The sequence below is a fragment of the Podarcis vaucheri genome, assembly GCF_965113315.1.
Source record: "Podarcis vaucheri genome assembly, chromosome: 10".
Lineage (NCBI taxonomy): Eukaryota > Metazoa > Chordata > Lepidosauria > Squamata > Lacertidae > Podarcis > Podarcis vaucheri.
Genome location: NC_138748.1, coordinates 30,120,139 through 30,142,595, shown reverse-complemented (window position 1 = coordinate 30,142,595; position 22,457 = coordinate 30,120,139). Strand labels below are relative to the sequence as shown.

Genomic DNA, 22,457 nt, shown 5'->3' with positions numbered 1-22,457 from the left:
ACACAGGATTATAACTGGTGTTTATCTGCTTAAGGAGACTATCATAGAAGAGATCATAAAGAAAAAAGAAAAATATATGAATAAGATGAGATATGGGAACAGCAAGAGAGGTCTGGATAGAAATATGAACATTATTTGGACAGATTTGTGGATATTAATGCTCAGCAAGAAGATGATTGGAATCCCCTTCGGAACTTGAAATATGGGTACCCCCAACAAAAAAAATAAAATTTGGCCTTGTAATTCAGAATTATGTGATGTGATTTGATTTGATTTGATTGGTCGATTAATAAAAATTAATTTTTTTAATAAAAAAAGGAGGATGGATAGTGTCAATCTGTGGCTATGTAGCATTAAGAAAACCAGGGTGTGTGGATGCAGTTAAATGCATGTACAAATTAAAGAATTGGTCTGCCTTGCTCACTTTAAGCTCCCAATTGGTCTGCCTTGCTCACTTTAAGCTCCAAATTGTTCCTCTGAAGCCCCACCCTAACCCTCCCCACAGCTCGTGCAAATAATGGTCTCATCAGCTTTTGAATGCAGAAAATCCCAGGTACAGCCCTGGGCAAGACTGGGACTGTCCCTTGTCTGAAACCCTAGAGAGCCTCAGAGTGTGGACACTGGTGAGCTAGCTAGACCATGGATTTGACTTGGTATACGGAAGCATCCCTGGTTCTTCATCAACCAGGCTAACGCCAGCCTTGATGGCAGGCTGTATGGGGAGGGCAAGCCTGACTATGCACCTCAGAAGATTTGTTCTGCATACAAAGACATGATTCCTTGTGAAATCACTGTCAGCAAAGGATACTTTTGTCCTTGCTGCATCTGAGAGCACTGTTCCGGTGCTTTACCTTTCCATGTAGGAATGAACAGCAACCAGTCACTTAATACAAAGGGGAAGTAAAAGAATGCACTCAGGGCCACTGCTAATGTGGTGACTCCAGTCGTCGAGAATCAAGTCCTCTCCTAAGCACACAGACTGATTTGTGTTTCTTGTGCACAATAGATGGGGAACCCTCCAACTCCCAGCATCCCTGACTATTGGGCCACACTGGTTGGTGCTGATGGGATAAATATCTGGAGGGCTATAGAGTCCCAGTCCCTATGCTAGAGAGTGATGGACCAGCAGGAGAGCAGGACAAAATGTTGGGAAGTTGATAGGGGTGTGGATGTGTGGGTGTGTACACACACACACACACACACACACACACACACACACAGAGCGAGAGGCATGAATCTTGGGGGGAGGGTTTACTGCCAATGTTTCATCTGAAAGTATGGTTTACATGATAACATTCCAGTTTGATGGTAGAACTAATTGACAGGAAAAGATGGGAGGCTGTCTAAGCGTTCAGTTTTGAACAGTCAGTTCCCGTTGCTCAGCAGCACAGCCTTATCGAGGGAAGTACAGGAGTGAATTGGCAGTACTTTAGAAAGCCTGATTAAAAGAGGGAAAGCTGAAATTGCTCTCATGTCAGCTGTTTTCCTGCACAGGATGTTGAGCGATTCCTGTCCCAACCAGATACTGATTGCTTAAAACTTAAGTCTAGAAGTACTTGTCGAAATCATTTCCTTAATTTTTTTTATTTTTAAAAATTTATTTATTTTTGAGATGATAAAGTCTGAATGAGTGACTTGGAGTGTGAAGTTGGGCATTGAAGATGCTGGGCAGTTCATGAGACATAGAATCAACAGGGTTGAAAGGGAGCCACAAAGATCATCCAGTTGACTCCTCTGCCAGTGCAAGAAACCCACGACTACCACGTCCCTGGTCGGTGACCATTGAGCCACAGCTTTAAACCAAGGCAATCTGTGTGGCCCAAGTAAAACAGGTGCCTAAGTAATGTGGTCCCACTTCCCTTAACCTTTTTAACCTTTAAAGCCCTATACGGCCTAGGACCCTTGCACCTATGGGACCGCCTCTCCTGGTATGTCCCCCGGAGGACCTTACGGTCTTCAAACAAAAACACCTTGGAGTTCCCGGGCCACAGAGAGGTTAGGCTGGCCTCAACCAGAGCCAGGGCTTTTTCGGCTGTGGCCCAGTTCTGGTGGAACGCTTTGTCACAAGAGACTAGGGCCCTGCGGGACTTGACATCCTTCCGCAGGGCCTGCAAGACAGAGCTGTTCCACCAGGCCTTTGGCCAAGGCGCAGCCTGACCCCCTCCTTTGGTAATTCTTTACAGAACTCTAGCCCAATGGTTACCATTAATCTGATTTGAACTGATTTTATAATGAATTGGTTTTAGAATGCTGTAGACACAAACGTACAATAAGCAGAAAGGAGAACCAAGGGAGACAGAAGTTGTGTCAGAAAACTTGGGGACAACAGACACACAGCTTGTTTAGATGCTATCCTGATTCCATGGCTTGCTACCAGGAAGCAGGGTCCATGGAGATGTGCCACTGTTTGTATGAAGGATTGCCCCCTGGCATAGGCTAACAGGGACACATACCTTGAATAATATCCTGTCCCCCTGCTCACGCATTTAACTAACTGGTCAACAAAGTCCCATAAAGAGTGGTTTATTTAATTTTAGAATAGCCCTATAATTGTCGATTTTCACACAGTCTTTTGCCCATAAATGCAACAAGTAGCTTAAGCAGTCAGCACTAAATCCTGCGTCCTGTCCCAATTAACACTCGGTTTCAAGATAAATTTTTAAGTATAAGCAAGGCCTTCTATCCACCCATTTCCCACCTTTCTTCCATCATGGAACCCAAACTGGTTCTCAAATGGTCTCCCTTCCAGGTGGATTCACATATGCATGTATATCACTGAATTTATCGCAGTTGTCCTACACATGTCAGGGGTGTTTAAAGGTGCCTGTATGATGTCCTAAATGTGTTCAGCTGTCTTCCAAGAATAGTGTATGCATGGACATTACTAGGGTTAAACCAGCTGGCATTTTAGTGTATTCATGGCATCTGAATTAATGGGGTGGTTAATTAAAAACAACCACCTGGCCTATCTCAGCAGCAGCTGGCACATGCCACCCTAGGCACACAAGTGCTTGCACAGTGTGCTTTTCACGTTCTGCTCTCTGTGATCACTCTTCACAGACTGGCTACCCGGTCTTTAAAGCATGTTCATGCCACACTCTATACATTATGCTCTGTGTGCTTTCTTCTATTCAAACGTCACACACAAAGAAGCCCTATGGAGCTGTTCCTATCAAACTAAAGTGCAGCATGCATGCTTTTTCTGTGTGTCCCCACCCCACCCAAATGGGATAATTTGCCTGATCTCTAGCTCTCCCACCAACCCCTTTGCGGTGTTAATTCCAATGTGTTTGGTTTTTATTTTACAAATTTTCAGTTGAAAGCAAAGGACAAAATATCTAAGTACTATTTTACTTTGCTTCGTTGTATGATGTTGATATTAGAAAACAGGCTCTCTAAACGTCCGTTTGGAAAGAGAACCAGAGAGCCCTAGAGCCAAAAATAGGGTTGCAAACCCCACAGGGCAGTGTACTGCACTTGAACTGAAAGAACAAGAACAATTTAGCACCTTTCCGCTGATGAGCATGGAAGCGGCTATAGCATATTGCAAGGATCCTGGGAACGCGGTGGAAAAACCTATCCTCCTTCAGGATTCATCCCCAAAGATACAGAAGGCAGAATTCGCAGGATATACACACACTTGCAGGGTCCACATCCAGGAAGCTTGATTCATTCTTGAGGATCTTGAGATGCTTTTTAGTCTGACGTGCACCTGGAACTTGCTTGCACAAGCAGCATTTATTAATAATAAAAATAATAAATTTATTATTACATTTCTACCCTGCTTTTCCTCGAAAGAAATTAAGGTAGCATACATAATTCTCTTCCTCACAGTGTTCTACCTTCACAATGTGCTTCATAGCCAAGTGGAGATTTGAACCCTGGCCTCCCAGGTCCTAGTCCAACATTCTTTCTTTCTTTCTTTCTTTTTTGAAAAATTATTTATTTGGTTTTTCAAATTAAAAATTTACAGAGATATATCAAATATAAATCATAAAAACAAGATTCCAAGGAATCTCCTGGTCTTCCATCTTCCCCTTTGTGGGTCCTATCATTAATCCTTTCTTCCCACATCTTTTATGGTAATCCAAGTCCTTTACCTCTTCCATTATGTCCAGAATTCAACCTTAAACCACAAGTGATATTCCAACCCTACTAACGATTTTAACTGTTTACAATGGTCTTTCAGATAAGTTATAATTTCCCCCCCATTCCTTATTAAACTTTTGGTCTTCCTGATTTCTGACTCTTCCTGTCATTTTCGCCATTTCAGCATAGTCCATTAACTTCATCTGCCATTCTTCTCTGGTAGGAACTTTATCTTCTTTCCATCTCTGGGCCAGTGGCATCCGTGCAGCTGTGGTCATGGTACATAATAGTCTTCTCTGCATCTTTGGGATTTCAGCACCTAGAATTCCTAAAAGGAAGGCTTCAGGCTTTTCAACAAAGGTTATTTGAAACATTTTTTTCAACTCATTATATATCATTTCCCAAGGTCCTTTTACTGCCTTACAATTCCACCACATATGATAAAAGGTGCCTTCTTTTTCCTTACATTTCCAGCATACATTTGAGCATGTTTTATACACTTTTGCTAATTTACTAGGAGTTAAATACCATAGGCACATCATTTTCATATAATTTTCTTTCAACGTACAACATGCCGTGAACTTTAAATCCAAATTCCATAACTTTTCCCAAGCTCTAGTTAAAGGTAGGTAGCCATGTTGGTCTGCTGTAGTCGAAACAAAATAAAAAAAATCCTTCCAGTAGCACCTTGGAGACCAACTAAGTTTGTTATTGATATGAGCTTTCATGTGCATGCATACTTCTTCAGATATTGGTATGTGAAGAAGTGTGCATGCACATGAAAGCTCATACCAATAACAAACTTAGATTTTCCCAAGCTGTAAACTATATATTATTCCCAAAGTCTCTCACCCAGGTCCTAGTCCAACATTCTAACCATTACACCACACTTGCCTCTTCGGCAATCCTTTCTCTTTGCCTGTCAGTGCAATCTCCAGATCAGGATGTGCATAGTTGTGATGCAGTCTTAACATGCAAAGCCAAGCACCTTTCCTCTGTAATCGGTCCTCCTGCCAGCTAATGAATGGCTTCCTTCCACCTGCACTGTTGACACTGTCTAACAAACAGCCCCCAGCAGCAACGGGGAATCTCGGCAAATGTCCTGGAGGTCTGGGAGGGCAGAAGGAAGCAGCTCCTCCCTTTGTCTAGAATACCAAAGTGAGAAGGCAGAGACTTTTGGACATCGGTCAGCCTTGTTTAATTCCTTGAGCAGATTGGAAGAAAGGAAAATTTGCATGGCAGTCCAGTTTGCATTGGAAGAAAGCAGTAAATTTAAACTACATTGAGAGAGCAGGGTGCCAAATGAAATAGCCACGTATGACGAGAGAAGAGATTTAAATGTAAAGTGCAAAAAAAGACAGTATAAACAGTACAATGAGAATGATTGGAGGACTCATTTTGTCAGAAGTCTTTTTTATTTGTTTAATTAAGTATTAATTAGGAAGATTAAGTGTTTTTTATGTACGCAAATTTGCTTTTTCTTCTTTCTTTTTTCTGTATTTTCTTTTCTTTTTTCTTAATTGTTTTTTCTTTAATTTACTTTTTGTAGTATGAGATTGTAAATTCTTTGTATAAGTGTGTAATTTAAATTAATAAAAAAGGAAGAAAGGAAAATTTGCATGGCAGTCCAATTTGCATTGGAAGAAAGCAGTAAATTTAAACTACATTGAGAGAGCAGGGTGCCAAATGAAATAGCCACGTATGACGAGAGAAGCAATTTAAATGTACAGTAAACTACACGCAGGAAATAACCCCTTTAAAGGCTTGGTGGTTTTCACCAGCATGGATGCCCCCGAGAATGAGAAGAGGAGTTTCTTGTAGACTATTTCCTAGTTCAATGTCTCTTCCATTCACCCTTGCCTCACTCGCTCAAAACTGCTGTGTGAATCAGTTGGGGAGGATGCAAAATATTCTGAAATTTTAGGAGGATTTGTGAGTTTCTACAGAAAAGCCTTCATAAGAAGAACTGCCTCATAATCTTCTTACATTTATATCTCATCCTTCTTTCATTCTGTAACCCAAGACAGCATGCATGATGTACTTAGGTGGTCATTCATTAAGGAACTGTCTAGTCTTAGACCTGCTTAGCTTTAGCAAGGACGTGCTGAAGGCCTTGACACATTTCTTATCACTGACATTAGGTAAAGGTAAAGGTGTGACTAAACTGCTACTGGCACATGGAGGACCATGATGAGTGCCAGAGCGCATGGAAACGCCGTTTACCTTCCCACCACAGTGGTACCTATTTACCTACTTGCACTGGTATGCTTTCAAATGCTAGGTTGGCAGAAGCTGGGACAGAACAATAGGAGTTCACCCCATTGCGCAGATTTGAACTGCTGACCTTCCGATCAACAAGCCCAAGAAGCTCAGTGGTTTAGACCACAGTGCCACCTGCATCCCTAACACTGACGTTAAATACCATTTGGAACAATTCTTTGTTATTCCCTAACCATTTGAATAGCAAATTTATATGTATAATTATTGTGTTTCTTTCCATACATCTCCTTAAACTGTTTCCAATGAATTGCAGGGCTGTTGAACAGTTTTCTTGATCAATCTCTTGAACTGGAAAAAGCTATAAATTCAAAGTTATAATTAGATCTGGCCACATTTCTTTTTTTGTTGTTAAAAAGGAAGTAGCCCTTTTGCCACGACTGACAGATATAACAATGTAAAAGCCAAAGAAAATATTAACATTTCAATTGTGCTTTGTTACAAAACAAAACAAATGGGTTTTCTCGGCTTGCTGGGGAAAAGAAAACGCAGACCCTTTTAGAAAGTTAAGATTGCACACCATGTGAGGGGGCAGTTGATCTAGTTGCCTCGGCACCTTCTTCCCCCTGATGTTTGCCCCCTTGTGAACAGTTTCACACCCATTTGCAAAGTGCTCTGGGAGAGTGGAGTATTGAAATGGGGACCCTTTTCTATGTAAAATAGCAGGAGCTGTATTCCACTAGATGGCAAGGATGACAACTTCTGGGAATGAAACAGCGGGGATCATTCAGTGTGTAACCTAAGGGTTAATTCTGCTCTCAGTAAGTCAGCTAACCAAAAGTCGGTGTTGAAGGAGATGTTGCTTACCAACCAGGCAGAGTGGCATGATCCCTACTGAGGAGGCATGTAATCTGACTGGCTGTGTAGTTCTGAAGGAGCTTTTCCTCTGTACCTGTGGTTGAATATCTCCCTGCTATGTCCAAGGCCTGAAGTAAGAAAGATATAACCTAGTTGTCTCTTTCTCCTTAGTTATATACTGTTTTTGTTCAGTTTCCTCAGTAAAGTATTATTGGGATATATGTATGTATGTATGTCTCTGGACTTTGCTAAAAGCAAAGATAAAATCAAGCATCAAGGAAGATTCTCTTATCTTTGATGCCCTCCCACTACATTCTGAGTGATTGTACAGTAGGCAGTACTTTTTTTTTCTTTAAAAAATGTTTAGGGGTACTCTCATTTTCCTACTCATAGGAAATACTGCCCCTCAATGAGGCCAAACTTAGATTCACAAAATGTTTAGGGGTATGCGTACCCCTGCATCCCCCCCAGAAAAAAGCACTGCATATAGGCAGATCATCAGGCTACAATTAATTGATAAAAAATATTTATATGCTTCTATTCATGAAAAATATCAGAACTGGCAACAGTATATACTGTACATAAAACCAGCTTTAAAAACCATGAAAATTTTAAAATCAGAAATTGACTGACTATTGTAAGAATAGCTATAACCCTGACAGACTAGGAAAGTTTTCAAGAGACACTTAAAAGTTGAAACGGAAGGCGTCTGCTGAATCTCTATTGGCAGAGTGTTCCATGTGATTAGCATCAGTGGGTGGTTTCCCTTAGAAAGACAAGTAATAGCTCAGCTGTTAGAACATGAGACTCTTAAACTCAAGGCTGTGGGTTTGAGCCCTACGGTGGGCAAAAGATTCCTGACTTGCAGGAGGTTTGACTGGACGATCCTTCTGGTCTCTTCCAACTCTACAGTTGTGGTTCGAGGACCCGACCCCCGCAAAGTAAAATGAAGACACAGGGACACGTGATATAAGGTTAATGGGCTAGAAAAGGCCACAACTTTATTGATTACAGCAATGAAAAGGTATTGGCTTAGGCATTGGATCGCAAAACAAGTGGGTTTATTCACCAGGGGTTCATCACCTGTTGATGCTAATCCAACTATAGGCTCACCCCTGATGTCACCGCGGGTCGTGCCATGGCCTCCCGCCAAGCAGGCTTCGGACGGAATACACGACCGCCAGATTCCTTTACCAGAATACCCCTATAAATTGAAGGCATAGGCGATGGCCACACCTAGCCCTTGACACACCACAACACATTATTCCAATGCCTAACCTACCCACCAATACCACCAGAAAGTTGTGACGATTGCTACGAGGTAGGCGAAAAAACCAAAAAGCCTAATGCCAAATGGAAAAACTCCTACCAGGCCCCCCGGGCAACCGGGGCGACCAACCTAAGGTCCATAGCAAGGCCAAAGACCTAAGCCCTAACTCAAAGGGAGTGGAGGGTGGGTGACTCGCACAGGACGACGAAGAGACATGAGGCCGGGGAGAGGCTGGCACTGCAGCATAAAGGCTGCTGGACACGCCCCCCCCATGGCACCTGGTTGGGCGGCCACCGGGGGGGCGTGAGTGCCAGCCAGGTGAGCTGGAGGCAGGGGGCAACGCCCCCTGCTAGGAGCGGTGTTCGGGCTCCCGCCCACAACCACTCCCCTCTCTTTCAGGGAGGAGAGTCTTTCTATGATTCTTCGAGGGAAAGTGCCAGAATGAGGCAGCTGGCTCTTTATGAAACTGCCGTGGGTGGAGGCTATGAGAGGAAGGCAAACATCTGTCAGCAACTCTCTTTCTTGGTGGATACATTAATAATTCCAAAGCTCTTATTTAAAACAGATATAAGCCTGCAAGCAATAGTGTTTTAGTTGGCCTCATTGATTTTTAGCAAGTGTTCTTTGATAAATTATTCCCAAGCAACATCCAAATAATTAAAGTCATTTTCACTCTTGCAAAATGGCAGGAGCGAGCTGATTCAATCAAACAAACCTGAGTATATTGGAAGGATCCTTTGGCAGCAAATAAGAGAGAATGAAGGATTGTGTTTCCAGAATATAAAGAAGGGTAAATGGTACTTTTATAAGTTAGTTTTGCAATGCAGGAAGCTGCTAATTAGCTGAAAAAGCAGGGCAACATTGGCAGCAACAGAATATTTTTCAAGGGGACAAGTCCATAAAATGAGAATTAACAGACCTAACAGTGACAGAATTGTATATTACATGGAGTGATCCTGCAGTGAGGCCATGATCCAACTATTGAAGTTATTTATTTATTTCTTACATTTATATTATATCATTGTTCCCAAGGTGGTTAACATGTGGTTCTCTAGAACTCTTTCAGCTGGGTTGGACAAACCTAGATCTGCTTAGCTTCAGAAAGGTGATGGCCCCATGCGTTTTCACACCATACTCTGATTACTGTTTAGGTCTCATCCAAAAGATTACATATACGGTCGTACCTTGGATTCGGAACGCCTTGTGAGTCAAACGTTTTGGCTCCCGAATGCCGCAAACCCGGAAGTGAGTGTTCTGGTTTGCAACTGTTCTTTGGAACCCGGACATCCGACACAGCTTCTGATTGGCTGCAGAGCTTCCTGCAGCCAATTGGAAGCCGTGCCTTGGTTTCTGAACGTTTTGGAAGTCAAATGGACTTCCGGAACAGATTCCATTCGACTTCCGAGGTACCACTGTGTTAGTAAAAATAATAGACAGAAATGCATTGTATTTGGGGGAATTGCTTAGAAATATGTGTCAAAACTGCATAGAAATATTAGGAGAAATTCACACTAAATTGTGGACTTTTTTACCAAAAAATGTGCAAATTTCTGTGGAAAAGCAAATCATTGAATTTAAGAAGGGGGGGAGGGATACGATTGAGAGAAACAAAAATTGACAAATTTGTCCATCCCAAATTCCAACAATATGTTCATATGATTTTAACTGATGTGACAAAAATGCCTCCTGGTAATTTTTACTTGAAACTACCTCTTCCTACCTCTGCCTCTGCACATGCACATGCACAAACCTGACCCAGAAGATCATAGAGTTGTAGAGTTGGAAGGGGCCCAAGGGTCATCTAGTCCAGCCCCCTGCAATGCAGGAATCTCAGCTAAAGCATCCATGACAGAGGACACCCAACCTCTCCTTAAAAACCTCCAAGGAAGAAGAGTTCACAACCTCCTGAGATCAGAGGACTGTCCAGAGCCAAAGTCCATTAGGTGCAAGGAGCAATGTGCTCTAAGGTGAATTAGGTTTCAATCTGCCTGACACATAGCAGAGAAAAGCAAGCAAATGAATAGTGTGAAATAATAGGAATACAGTGGTACCTCGGGTTAAGAACTTAATTTGTTCTGGAGGTCCGTTCTTAACCTGAAACTGTTCTTAACCTGAAGCACCACTTTAGCTAATGGGGCCTCCCGCCGCCACTGCACAATTTCTGTTCTCATCCTGAAGCAAAGTTCTTAACCCGAGGTACTATTTCTGGGTTAGTGGAGTCTGTAACCTGAAGCCTCTGTAACCTGAAGTGTCTGTAACCCGAGGTACCACTGTAGATGATGACTCCCAGCCGTGATAACTGAGAGCAGAACCATGCCGGTTTGTTTGCCTGCATTTCCAATGACTTCAGGACAACAGCAGCACCTCATAGGTCCTGGGCTGATGGACAGTCTTCTGATGTTCTTAGGAAGATTTTAGGGAGGAGCTTACAGAGTGGCAGAGATCAGAAGAACACACATGGCTATTTGAATCACATGGAACCTAGAAAGTGCTATGCAATCCCGTGCATGTTTACTCCAATGGGACCTACTGCCCAGGAAGTATGTTTGGGATTGCAGCCCAAACTCCACATGCAAACATGCAACCTAGATCAAGTTTTAAAATAGCAGGCAAGGTCCTCATGAGATAAAGAGCTGATTCCACATCACTTGTTTTGTAACGCAGGCGAGGATCCAATGTATCGCTCACCTTGGATATGAGCAGCTTGGGCAGCATCGAACCTTTTGTAGCCGTGCCGACGCCAAGAGAAAAGGTTGCCATGGAGTACCTGCAGTCAGCCAGCCGGATCCTGACAAGACAGCAGTTGCAAGACACAGTGACAAGTTCTCATTTGCTCCAGACCGAATTTATGGTAAGTCTGTTGGCCTGTCATCACAACTAGCTCAAATCTGTGACCCTACTCTACGACTTAGATTATTTTTATGTATTTATTTTAGAGAGTTTCTATGCTGCTTTTGCTTTCTGTTATGAATTGCCAAAGTGGTTTACATATTAAATATAATGCAAGACCATATACTCAGAGGTATCCAGTTGTTAAAACCAAAAATCCAAACAACCAATATCAGAACAGCAAAAAAGCGACGAGGACAAGAAGTACATTTCCCTCCTCTGTTCTGGTTGAAACCATCCAGCATCAGGACCCACTGCTTGCTTACTGCCAGAGGAACGCTCTTCTGTACAATGGCCAGGTGGACACCTGTGAAGGCAGTCCAGCCAGCAGAGCCTCTTGCAGCCTGATGCAGCTGGTCCTGATGAGCTAAGTCATCCCAAATTGAATGCAGTAACATTTCCACACCTGCCACCCAGTAGTGGGCAGCGCACTGGGGCTGTGCTGTTTACCCAGCCTCCTTGTGGCCCAATTGCTGCCTACTGGGAGGGAGACGGGAAGAAGTAAGGTGGCAACAAGGTCGGTGCGGTGCAAATGCACCAGCAGGAACACCAGATTAGCTCTGCCAGCATGTTTGCACCGTGCCAACCTCCCCAGCAACTTTCCATCCCCTTCTGCAGCAGCTGCTTGGCCAGAGGGAGGACAAGTATGTGGCACAGCTCCACTGTGCCATCCACTATGAACATCCATCACCCTGGGAGAGGCCATTTTGAGCCGGAGAAATGGCCAGCGGGAAAAAGACTAAGCACCCTGCCTTCCTCCCATTGCTGCTGTACTCAAAATTATAGTCTTTCAAGGCTGCTTTGTGGTTCCTTTCAGGCAAGTGGTAAGTGGCACTTTATAAAGGCTAATGTGACTTGATTATGGGTGTATGTGTTTCCTTCCTCTCTAGGAAATCCCCATGAATTTTGTGGATCCTAAAGAAATTGACATCCCTAGTCACGGAACTAAAAACCGCTATAAGACCATTCTTCCGAGTAAGTCCTTTTAAACTGATGTTTTTATCCGTCTGCCTTTTAATCCAGTGGTGCAGTCCTCCCTTTTCCTATCGTCAGTCCATTGCTGATGTCAGCCTTTCCATTCCCAACACTGGGTGTGCCTTTTGAACTAGGGCACCTGACAAGGGATGTGTGAAATGATCGCTTTTTTTTAAAAAAGGGCTGTAGGCTGACAACCCCACCCTGTGCATTGCTGTGAAGTTCACCAGTGACTTGTGTTAAAAGTTTTCCGTACTTCTGAATTATGATCTTTCTTTCCTGGGCTGGTCAGTTACCTAACCGTAATGTGGCATGGTTCTTAATTTTAAAATGACAGAATTTTCTCTCCCTCCCCCCCCACACACCTTTTTTCGGGGGGAAGGACCATGTGTTCTTTTGAGTTGTGGACCCTTCCTCCCCCCCCCCCCCCGGTATTTATAGCTTATTGCAACATTATTTTCTTCAAAATTCACTGAGGTTTCTTCTTATTATTCATTACATTTCTATACCACCCTTCAACCAAGGGTCACAATATAAAAACACAAAAATGCATATCATAGTAACAAGTGAAAACAATAATCCCTCCACACACAGGTTATTATTATTATTTACTCAATCAATTAGCACTATGTCTTTTGAATGTCTGGCTTCAATTGTATTGAAACTGATGCTGTAGATTTTCAGCCCACTCTAGAAAGCAGCCAAACTCAAATTCATTGACCGGGGTGGCAAACCTGTGGTCTTCCAGGGGTTGATGGACATGGTAGCCAGAAGCCATGATGCTTATGTTCTACCTCCACTGCATGCTGGGAATCACAAGAGGGGAGACTGCTATTCCCATCATTCTTGACCATTGACCATCTATTCCTTTTTGTAGGCTTCTGTAGCTCTTAAAGGTAAATGGATTTTCATTTTGATTTCCAAGTTTGTTTTTTCCCTCCCAGATCCTGTAAGCAGAGTCTGTTTGAAACCAAAGAACCCAAGCGATGCTTTGAGCACCTACATAAATGCTAACTACATTCGGGTAAGTAAATCGATGTGAATTGTGTGAGGATTTACTTTCTTAAAGTTCATTTTCGTGCCTTCAATTTAGGAATACTTGATTCTTGTTTACCTAGGAAACTATCCAGCATTAGTTCCCTAGCTTTGCTGAATTAAAGGCCACCATGTTTCTCTTTACTTCTGCTCTCTGTCTACCCCAGGAACCCATGGGTTGCATTCAATGCTATTCCTGCTCTAAGTAGACTCATTGGAATGAACAGGCATGACTGACTTAGGCCCATTTATTTCAATGGGTCTACTCTGAGTAGGACCTGATTGGACGGGGAAATGCAGTAAAAAAAAAGATGGGATAAATGACTGATTAATCAGCAAGCATATAACTATCATTCAAGCAAATGAGGATAAAATCAGGAAGAATGCTCATTGACAGATAGCCTCCACACAAACAAATCAGAGCAAATGCCCAGGAAAGACCAGATAGCACCTAACCTTTGTGTGAGCTTTATGCAAGCAAATCACAATGAAAGCACAATAATATATTGTCTGGGGGTTCATTTAGATTATTGGTACTTTAAGCTAAAGGGCTGTACAAGCTCTCTTCTTTTTTAGGTATCTGATTCTTTTATACAAATGAAGATCTCTAACTGTTAATCGTTCAAATGTACGGTATCTTTTTTCTCAACCAGGGTTATGGTGGCCAGGAGAAGGCTTTCATTGCAACCCAGGGCCCGATGATTAATACAGTGAATGATTTCTGGCTGATGGTGTGGCAAGAGGACAGTCCTGTCATTGTTATGATCACAAAGCTGAAGGAGAAAAATGAGGTACGATTTGTCAGATGAGCCACTTGTGAAAACAACCCCTGCGAATGTGGAAACCAGCCAGTGCTGGGATCAAATGATCAAGACCCAGACGTCATCATGATGAATGCTATATACAACCGGAACTCATTGCCATGCAGGACATATTTGGGAGAAGGAAAAGCTGAGGTGTAAACCCTACACAAATCTAGAGTGGAGGCCCTAAGATGGTTGGGTGGTGTCTTGTATGCCTCCTTCTGGCAACTCCTGCAGCCAAGCTGGTGCCAAGTGTATTTCTCTGCTTTCTTTTGGACCACATCAGCGAGGCCAAGAGGGGTTGGGGTTTTTTGGTCATCTGGGCAGCCCAGGACCTCCATACACACTGCCCAGATACACACTGCTCATTCTCCATACCTTGTGTCTGGACTTCTGCCTTCAAGTCCTACCTTGACAGCATAGTTGTATTGAAGCATGCAGGGTGGGTGGAGTGGGTACTGTGATCAGGAAGAGAGTCTATGTCAGGGTTTCCCAAACTTGTGTCTCCAGCTGTTTTTGGACTACAACTCCCATCACCCCTGACTACTGGTCCTGCTAGCTAAGGATGGTGTTAGTTGTAGTCCAGCAGGAGACCCAAGTTTGGAAACCCTGGTCTAGGCAATAGATTGAAGACCTATCTATTTAATTATTGCCCTATCCAAAATATACTTAAAGGTAAATGTAAAGGGACCCCTGACCATTAGGTCCAGTCGTGGCCGACTCTGGGGTTGCGGTGCTCATCTCGCTTTATTGGCCGAGGGAGCCAGCGTACAGCTTCTGGGTCATGTGGCCAGCATGACTAAGTTGCTTCTGACAAACCAGAGCAGCGCACAGATTCGAACCGCTGACTTTCTGATCGGCAAGTCCTAGGCTCTGTGGTTTGACCCACAGCGCCACCCGCGTCCTAGAATGCCCTTATTCCCCTCACTGAGCTACAATTCCCAAATTTTCCTGGGGAGATGCATTGATCGCTAAACCACGCTGGGAATTGTAACACTGCCAGGGGAATAGGGTGTCTCCTTACAACTCTCAGCAACTAAACAAGCCACAGTTCTAAAAGATTGTATTCTAAGGGCACGTGAGATATCGTGAATTAAACAGATCTTTGTCTGACCTGATAGGAATGCTTATAGAAACCTGTGATGGCCACCAACTTGGATTGATTTAAAAACGGTTGGACAGATTAATAGAGGATAAGGCTATCAAAGGATACTAGCTATGGTGGCTCTGTTCTGCCTAATGTTTCTAGATACCAGGTGCTGGAAGCCACAGGAAAGCAGAGCACTCTTGCGCTGGGTACTGCTTGTGGGTTTCCTACAGCATCTGGTTGGCCACTGTGAGAACAGGATACTGAACTAGATGGGTCATTGGCCTGATCCAGCTGGCTCTTCTTATGTTCTTAAACCTATAATATGACCTAAAGTAGAAATATTTTCCCAAAGGAAATGCCAATTTTTTGAATACTTACATCTAACACTGCTTGAAAAGAATGACTTGAAAGGAACACCCAGTGGTTTCCAACATATCAGGAAGCCCTGTGTTTACCTGAATTGCCTAGGCTCCTTACAATATTGTTTATCTACATTGTCATGGACTGACAGTGGCAATTTCCTCCTAATAAAAGAAGGGGAGACGTCTTAAGTAGTTCCCAGGCTATATGGAGAAAGTCTGTGTTTACATGAGCTTCTGACATTCCGCTGAGAAACCCTGGCAAGAGTATTAAGGACTGTTGCGATGGTAGATGAATGATTCTGTCACCTTATTTGCTACTGGAAGCACAGAGGTTTGGGCACACGGTTGTTTTGCTATCTAAATGTCTGTCAGGTATTCAGAGAGCAGGGGAAGAAAGGAAGGAACAGCTGGAAAAGGACTGATGAATAAAAAAGAGAAGAGACAAAGCATCGAAATGGTGCTGAACTGTGTAAAAGCTTTAATAAGAAATATATAATGCCTAAAGTGTTTCAGCTGACCCTTCCTTGAGGGTATCAGGCCTCACTGAAATACTCTAGCAAGTCATGAGGATTCATATCTTTGTTTGCTCATCAACTTTCAAAGAAGAGAGGGAGGTGTTTTTATTTGGAAAGTACTGGCATGGATAAAAATGTGCAAACCCCAGCGCTCCACAAAAAAAACCAAAACCCAAGCATTTTGAGTGCCTTACTGCTAAATCCATATTCGCCAGAGGAGAGAGTGCAGGCACCCCAACCGCATCTCTAGTTGCTTTTAATGAGACTTTAAAGCAGCTGATTGGAGCATTCTTTATTAATTTAGACCATTAATAGTCTGCCTCTCATTCAAAGAACTCAGGGCAGGCAACACAACAGAATCGAAAAGCATACAATATCTATATGAAAGAGAATAGAAACATTGGGGGAGACAAAAGAGCAGGAACATTATGTTGTTATCAGTAGCAGTTTTTACATAAGATCCGTAATGGCAGTGGACTCCAAACAGGCCTAAGAGCATCACCATCAGTGTGAGGTGCTCCTATTCAAGTTGGCAGCCACTCCATTTCACACCCAGCGCCTCCCCCCCCCCCCCATTTTCAATCTCCCTTTGTCCATTAGTCAGCATTCCATGCCTATTGAGCATGTTCATTCCTCGTTGTGTTGTTTTGTGGAGGTTTTCCCCTCCTTGGGTAGCTTCCCTGAATGTTTTCCCCTGCTTTTCCAAATCTTGGAGTTCCAGAACCTGATGGGTTACATTTGTTACTGTGGACTGAAGATAAGACTCCTCCCTTAGCCTTTTGTTTCTAGTCCAGTCTCAGGGTTTTTCCAAGCCAATTTTGATCTAATGCATTTGGCTGCTTTCTATGTATTTCTTGATCTTGTAAATCACTCCCTTGTCCTTTATGGGGAGAAATCCTGATCCTATCACTGAGACAATTTCCTCGGTATATATATTCAGTTTCAATTTTACATTTTACTAATGAACTTAGGCCTGCTTTTCACTGGTGATTAATCTATTCGCTAGCAGGTGCACCAGTATTGCTGCAGTAATAATAATAATAATAATAATAATAATAATCCTTAAACACTAGGTAGAAAGGGAAACAAGTGGATAAACCAATAAAAAGGACCAGCCTTGGTTTTCAATAGCAAGCCAATTATTTCATAGGGATGTACAGATATCTGTGGTTTTCATTTCCCCAAAGGGGGGGAAATGCATGTTTGCAGTTAGAGATAAGTCCCATGAATAAAGTACCTGGGTTATGAGAAATTTATCATGGTGCTGTTGTGTGGGGGACAAGGGAAAAGGCAGCAGTGAAATGTTCAACAATGTAACCATTTTTACTGCAGTTGTACAACAATGCAGAAGCATTGTCAAGAAATGAAACTAGCCCAGAGTCTAGTTCTCAAACCTGCAGGTTTCATGGAGAAATGATCTGCAATTACAATCCAAAATAACTTGCAAAATGAATCCACAAGAGGAATGCTGCAAATTTCCCCCTCTCTGGTGTGGCTTTTACACCTTCAACAGCTGTATGAGGGCTTTCTAGCTCAAAGACATAAGGGCAAGAAAGGTTTCACCTGTTGTTTTGGTCTGTTGGTTGGCTTTGTTGTTGTTTTTCCTTGTTGTTAAGCTGTTCCAGAAATAGAAAAGTGGTAACTGGGGTTCCCTACGACAATCTTTTCAGGGGACACTCAGGAGGCACAAAATGAGTGAGAAGTTTCTCAGCTTTTCCAAAAACTTAAGTGTGTGTTTTAAAAAAGAGGTGCATACAGCAACGGTGGGTAAAAGGTCTTTTCATGCACATAAGAATACAAAATAAAGAAATTCCTTCCAGTAGCACCTTAGAGACCAACTAAGTTTGTTATTGGTATGAGCTTTCGTGTGCATTCACACTTCTTCAGATACGAAAGCTCATACCAATAACAAACTTAGTTGGTCTCTAAGGTGCTACTGGAAGGATTTGTTTTGTTTTGTTTTGTTTCGACTGCGGCAGAGCAACACGGCTACCTACCTGTAATAAGAATACAAGGTTAAAAAAAATAGTCTTTTATGCTGCAATCCTATACACATTTACCTAAGAGTAACGTCAACTGAATTCAGTAGGACTTATTTCTAAATAGTCAAGTATAGAATTGCACTGTAAAGGTAAAGGGACCCCTGACCATTAAGTCCAGTCATGGCTGACTCTGGGGTTGCAGCACTCATCTTGCTTTATTGGCCAAGGAAGCCGGCGTACAGTTTCCGGGTAATGTGGCCAGCATGACTAAGCCGCTTCTGGCAAACCAGAACAGCACACGGAAACGTCGTTTACCTTCCCGCCGGAGCGGTACCTATTTATCTACTTGCACTTTGATGTGCTTTCGAACTGCCAGGTTGGCAGGAGAAGGGACCAAGCAAAGGGAGCTCACCCTATCGCGGGGATTCAAACCGCCAGCCTTCTGATCGGCAAGCCCTAGGCTCTGTGGTTCAACCCACAGCTCCACCCGCCACATAATTTATTTTTTAGAAAGAGTCATGCTTAGTCTCTTTTTTATAATAGGACTTACTTCCAGTTCCATCCAGAGAGGATTGCAGCCTTAATATAGCAATTGGTTTTTAATCAAGACATTTATGTGCAGCATGAGATTTAAATAAAATAATTTCATAGGCACTGGTATAATAATGGGGCTTTTAAAAACGTGTAGGCAGTTGAAGAAGAAGCTGCTAACAGCTGAAGAATGTGTGGGGAAACTGGACTTTTATGAAAACTCAATGGAAAAGAAGTCAGGCAATATTCTATGTGTTAGCTAAATGAATTTTGAACATACAGAGCTCCTATTTCTGATCTGTAACATTTCTTTTTTACAAATTGCATGTTGGTTCCCCCACCACCACTTCTGTTATCTATTCACAAAACAAGGCGTGTAAAGGCAACTGCAATAAATTTGCAAAGTAATTAAAATGTGTTATGAATTTGAATCCAAGGTTTGCATCTAAAGTTCACAGGGAAAAGCCATGGTTGACTATTTTTTCTGGCATCATAAACCATTGACTTGGATCACTGGATTGCCCTCCAGATGTTGTTGGACCTCAACCCCCATCACCTCTCAGCACTGGCTATGATGGGAGTTGTAGGTCAACAACATCTGGAGACCAAAGTACTGTATTGGAAAGCCTCGGTTAAAGGTGTGTAGAGGGTGGAGATCATGAATCGTCATAAAATCTGTTTCCAAAAAAGTGAATTTCACTAAGGTGTAAAATGCTAGCATGTGCTGTAGGTGTGCTGGAGTGGGTCTGCATATGCATTTATGTGGGTGTGGGCTGGAGACAAGACACACACACACACACACACACCTTAGGGTAAGTACCATTGAACTCAAATGACATTTTTAAAAAGTCACCTGCAACTTCTCCCCAAAAAGCAAAGAGGGGAGAAAACAGGGTCAGGTTCCAGAAAATGGAACTGCCCTTGGGAAATAAGGACAATATTGGAAATATTGGTATTTATATTAAAAATTATATTGAAATATTCGCAGTTCTAACAAGGGAGTTATTCCATCGCCACTATCAAGCAAAACAGGGTTTGTTTGTTTTTAATCAAGCATTTTAAAATTTCTATTTTCCAGAAATGTGTGCTCTATTGGCCAGAGAAGAGGGGGATATATGGAAAAGTGGAAGTTCTTGTTAACAGTGTGCAAGAATGTGAGAATTACACTGTCCGTAACCTTACATTAAAGGTAATAAAAGTTCTGGTCATTTCTCGTCTCCTACCATATCTGCTTGTGTCTTCTTTTTACGAGTAATACAATTAAGAAAGCACTATTCGTGGTTCATCACCAGTGTACACGTTTATTTTCAGCAAGGAAGCCTTTCAAGACATGTCAAACATTACTGGTACACATCCTGGCCAGACCACAAAACTCCAGATAGTGCTCAGCCCCTTCTACAGCTCATGCTGGATGTTGAAGAGGACAGGGTGGGATCCGTTGGCAGAGGACCTGTAATTGTGCATTGCAGGTAATTTTCTTTCTTTCTTTCTTTCTTTCTTTCTTTCTTTCTTTCTTTCTTTCTTTTTTAAAAAGTTGTTTCTCTTGCAAATTCAGTGAAGTGGAATTTCTATAGGGGTGCTGGGGGGTTGGGATTCAGAAACCAAATTACTATGTAAAGTCACTGTTTGCTGCCATCTTCACATTTGATAGGAAGATAGAAAGCTTGTACTGGTTATTCCCATCCCAATGTAGCTAACAACATTTCTACTGAATTAGAATTGCAGTCGCAGAAATGTGTTTACCTTTACACCGTTGCTGTTCTGCCAAGGTGTTGCCTCAACTTTCCCCTCAGCATATCTCTATATGCTAATTTTTAACAAAGCAGAGAAATGTGCAGTTGCACATTCCCACCATGCTGGGGCAGGAAACCATTACAATTTTGTGCTGTGGATCACTGCTCAGTTATGAAAGGAGCAAACTGAAACATAAGCAAACGTAGAAAACTAGGAGGGAAATTGGCAGATTGAAGCACACCTTTCATGCTTTGAGGAAATGGCACCTGTGTCACTCCTTGTCAGTGTTAACAGTGTCTAAATTCTGCTCCTCTTTTTGGAAAACAATTTTCCTCTTTTTATGATTTCAAACATTATAGTCTTGTATGAACAGAAGGCAAGATCATCCCAGTGCCAAATTTACGTATAAGCTAAGCAAGCTATAGATTAGGGCCCCATTCTCTTGGGGGTCCCCCCAAAAATTAAAGGGGAAAAAACCTGGAGGTACATTTCCAAAATATAAGACAAAAAATAAATGAAATAAAACCTACATACAACAACAGTGTTTCGTGTTGTGTAGGCTCCAATGATGTAAGTAATGGGCCCCGCCTGCTAGCCTGCTCCCTAAAATATCACTGGTTTGCTCATTTCTATATATAGGGTGCCTACATTCTCATGGATTGGTTGCATGGCAACCTATGCAAATGGCTTTAGATACCTATTAGGTCCATAAATTACCATATAGCATATATTCAACACAAAAAACGGTGGCAATTTATTGTTGACAAAGGACAGCTGGACATATAAAGGGCCCCATTGCCTTCAGTAGCGGAGGGCCTCATCAAACCTAAATCCGGCCCTGATCATCCCTCATAGTATAGGGCAGGGGGGATGATTTCAAACTGAGTTTATAAGGATATATTAAAACCAACAAAAGAACCATTTTAAAGAAGAAGAAGAAGAGTTTGGATTTGATATCCCGCCTTTCACTCCCCTTCAGGAGTCTCAAAGCGGCTAACATTGTCCTTGCCCTTCCTCCCCCACAACAAACACTCTGTGAGGTGAGTGGGGCTGAGAGACTTCAGAGAAGTGTGACTGGCCCAAGGTCACCCAGCAGCTGCATGTGGAGGAGCGGAGACGCGAACCCGGTTTCCCAGATTACGTTACTACCGCTCTTAACCACTACACCACACTGGCTCTCGAAAAACCCTGCCTCAGCATAATCAGGGCCATATGTGTTTTTACAGAATAGAAACCTGAAAATGCCAATCTACTAATTCACCAAGCATTAATATTTTCTGCTAGGTGTGTGGGGTGTGTGTGAAATATGAACCAATAAGATTATCCTGGGCTCACCATTCCTTCTTCTCCATGGGTAGAACTTTGACAGATGATGGAAGATGATAATGACTGACATTTTTGTCCCTTTGATCTTTGGTGTGGCTTTTTTTTCTTTTTTAAACTTTCAGTGCTGGAATAGGAAGGACTGGATGTTTCATTGCTACTGCAATTGGTTGTCATCAGCTGAAGGAAGAAGGAGTTGTTGACGCATTAAGCATTGTCTGCCAACTTCGTTTGGACAGGTAAGATGATGCCACATGCAAAATCCATCTGCAGTCCCAGTCCTGGTCATTTCTCCCACCCAACACTATTTGCCAAAACATCAAAGAGATGGAGATTCGTTCATGCATTGCCGTCATCATATCTAGTTTGGCCCTTAGGGAATCATTCTAGGAACAAACTCACTTTTGTGTATAATGAAGACTCAATAAATTCATTTGGAGTAGGAATGGAGATAAATTTGGTTTGGTTTGCAATAGCTAATTCACACTTTCGGATATAATATGTGAGCCAAAACTTGGATATCCTTCCAAATTTGCACATCTCCGAAATTTTGTGATGCAATTCCCGAACCAAAATATGTGTACAAAAATAGGTATTCGTGGGGACAGTATGCTTTAAAATGCATGCACCAATGGATATAAAGTATAAAAATGCATTATATTAGGAAATTTGCTTGCAGAAATGTGTTTATTAGTCAAAACAGCCTGCGAAGATGTGTATATTAGTAGAAATGCACACTAAAATGCTGAATAATTTTTATGAGGTCTTTTCTGTTGTTGTTTTT

General features: G+C 42.4%; 1 protein-coding gene across 2 annotated transcripts in view; it reads left to right on the top strand.

Annotated features, from left to right (window-relative positions):
- Positions 1–22,457, top strand: part of PTPRR (protein tyrosine phosphatase receptor type R) — a 110,717-nt gene that overhangs the window by 85,403 nt on the left and 2,857 nt on the right. For both annotated transcript variants that reach the window (XM_082241101.1, XM_082241102.1), the window contains exons 7-13: positions 11,099–11,285; positions 12,214–12,298; positions 13,243–13,322; positions 13,987–14,124; positions 19,695–19,805; positions 19,928–20,085; positions 21,799–21,912. In XM_082241101.1, coding sequence (XP_082097227.1) covers positions 11,099–11,285; positions 12,214–12,298; positions 13,243–13,322; positions 13,987–14,124; positions 19,695–19,805; positions 19,928–20,085; positions 21,799–21,912 — 873 coding nt within the window. The remainder of the gene's footprint in view (positions 1–11,098; positions 11,286–12,213; positions 12,299–13,242; positions 13,323–13,986; positions 14,125–19,694; positions 19,806–19,927; positions 20,086–21,798; positions 21,913–22,457) is intronic.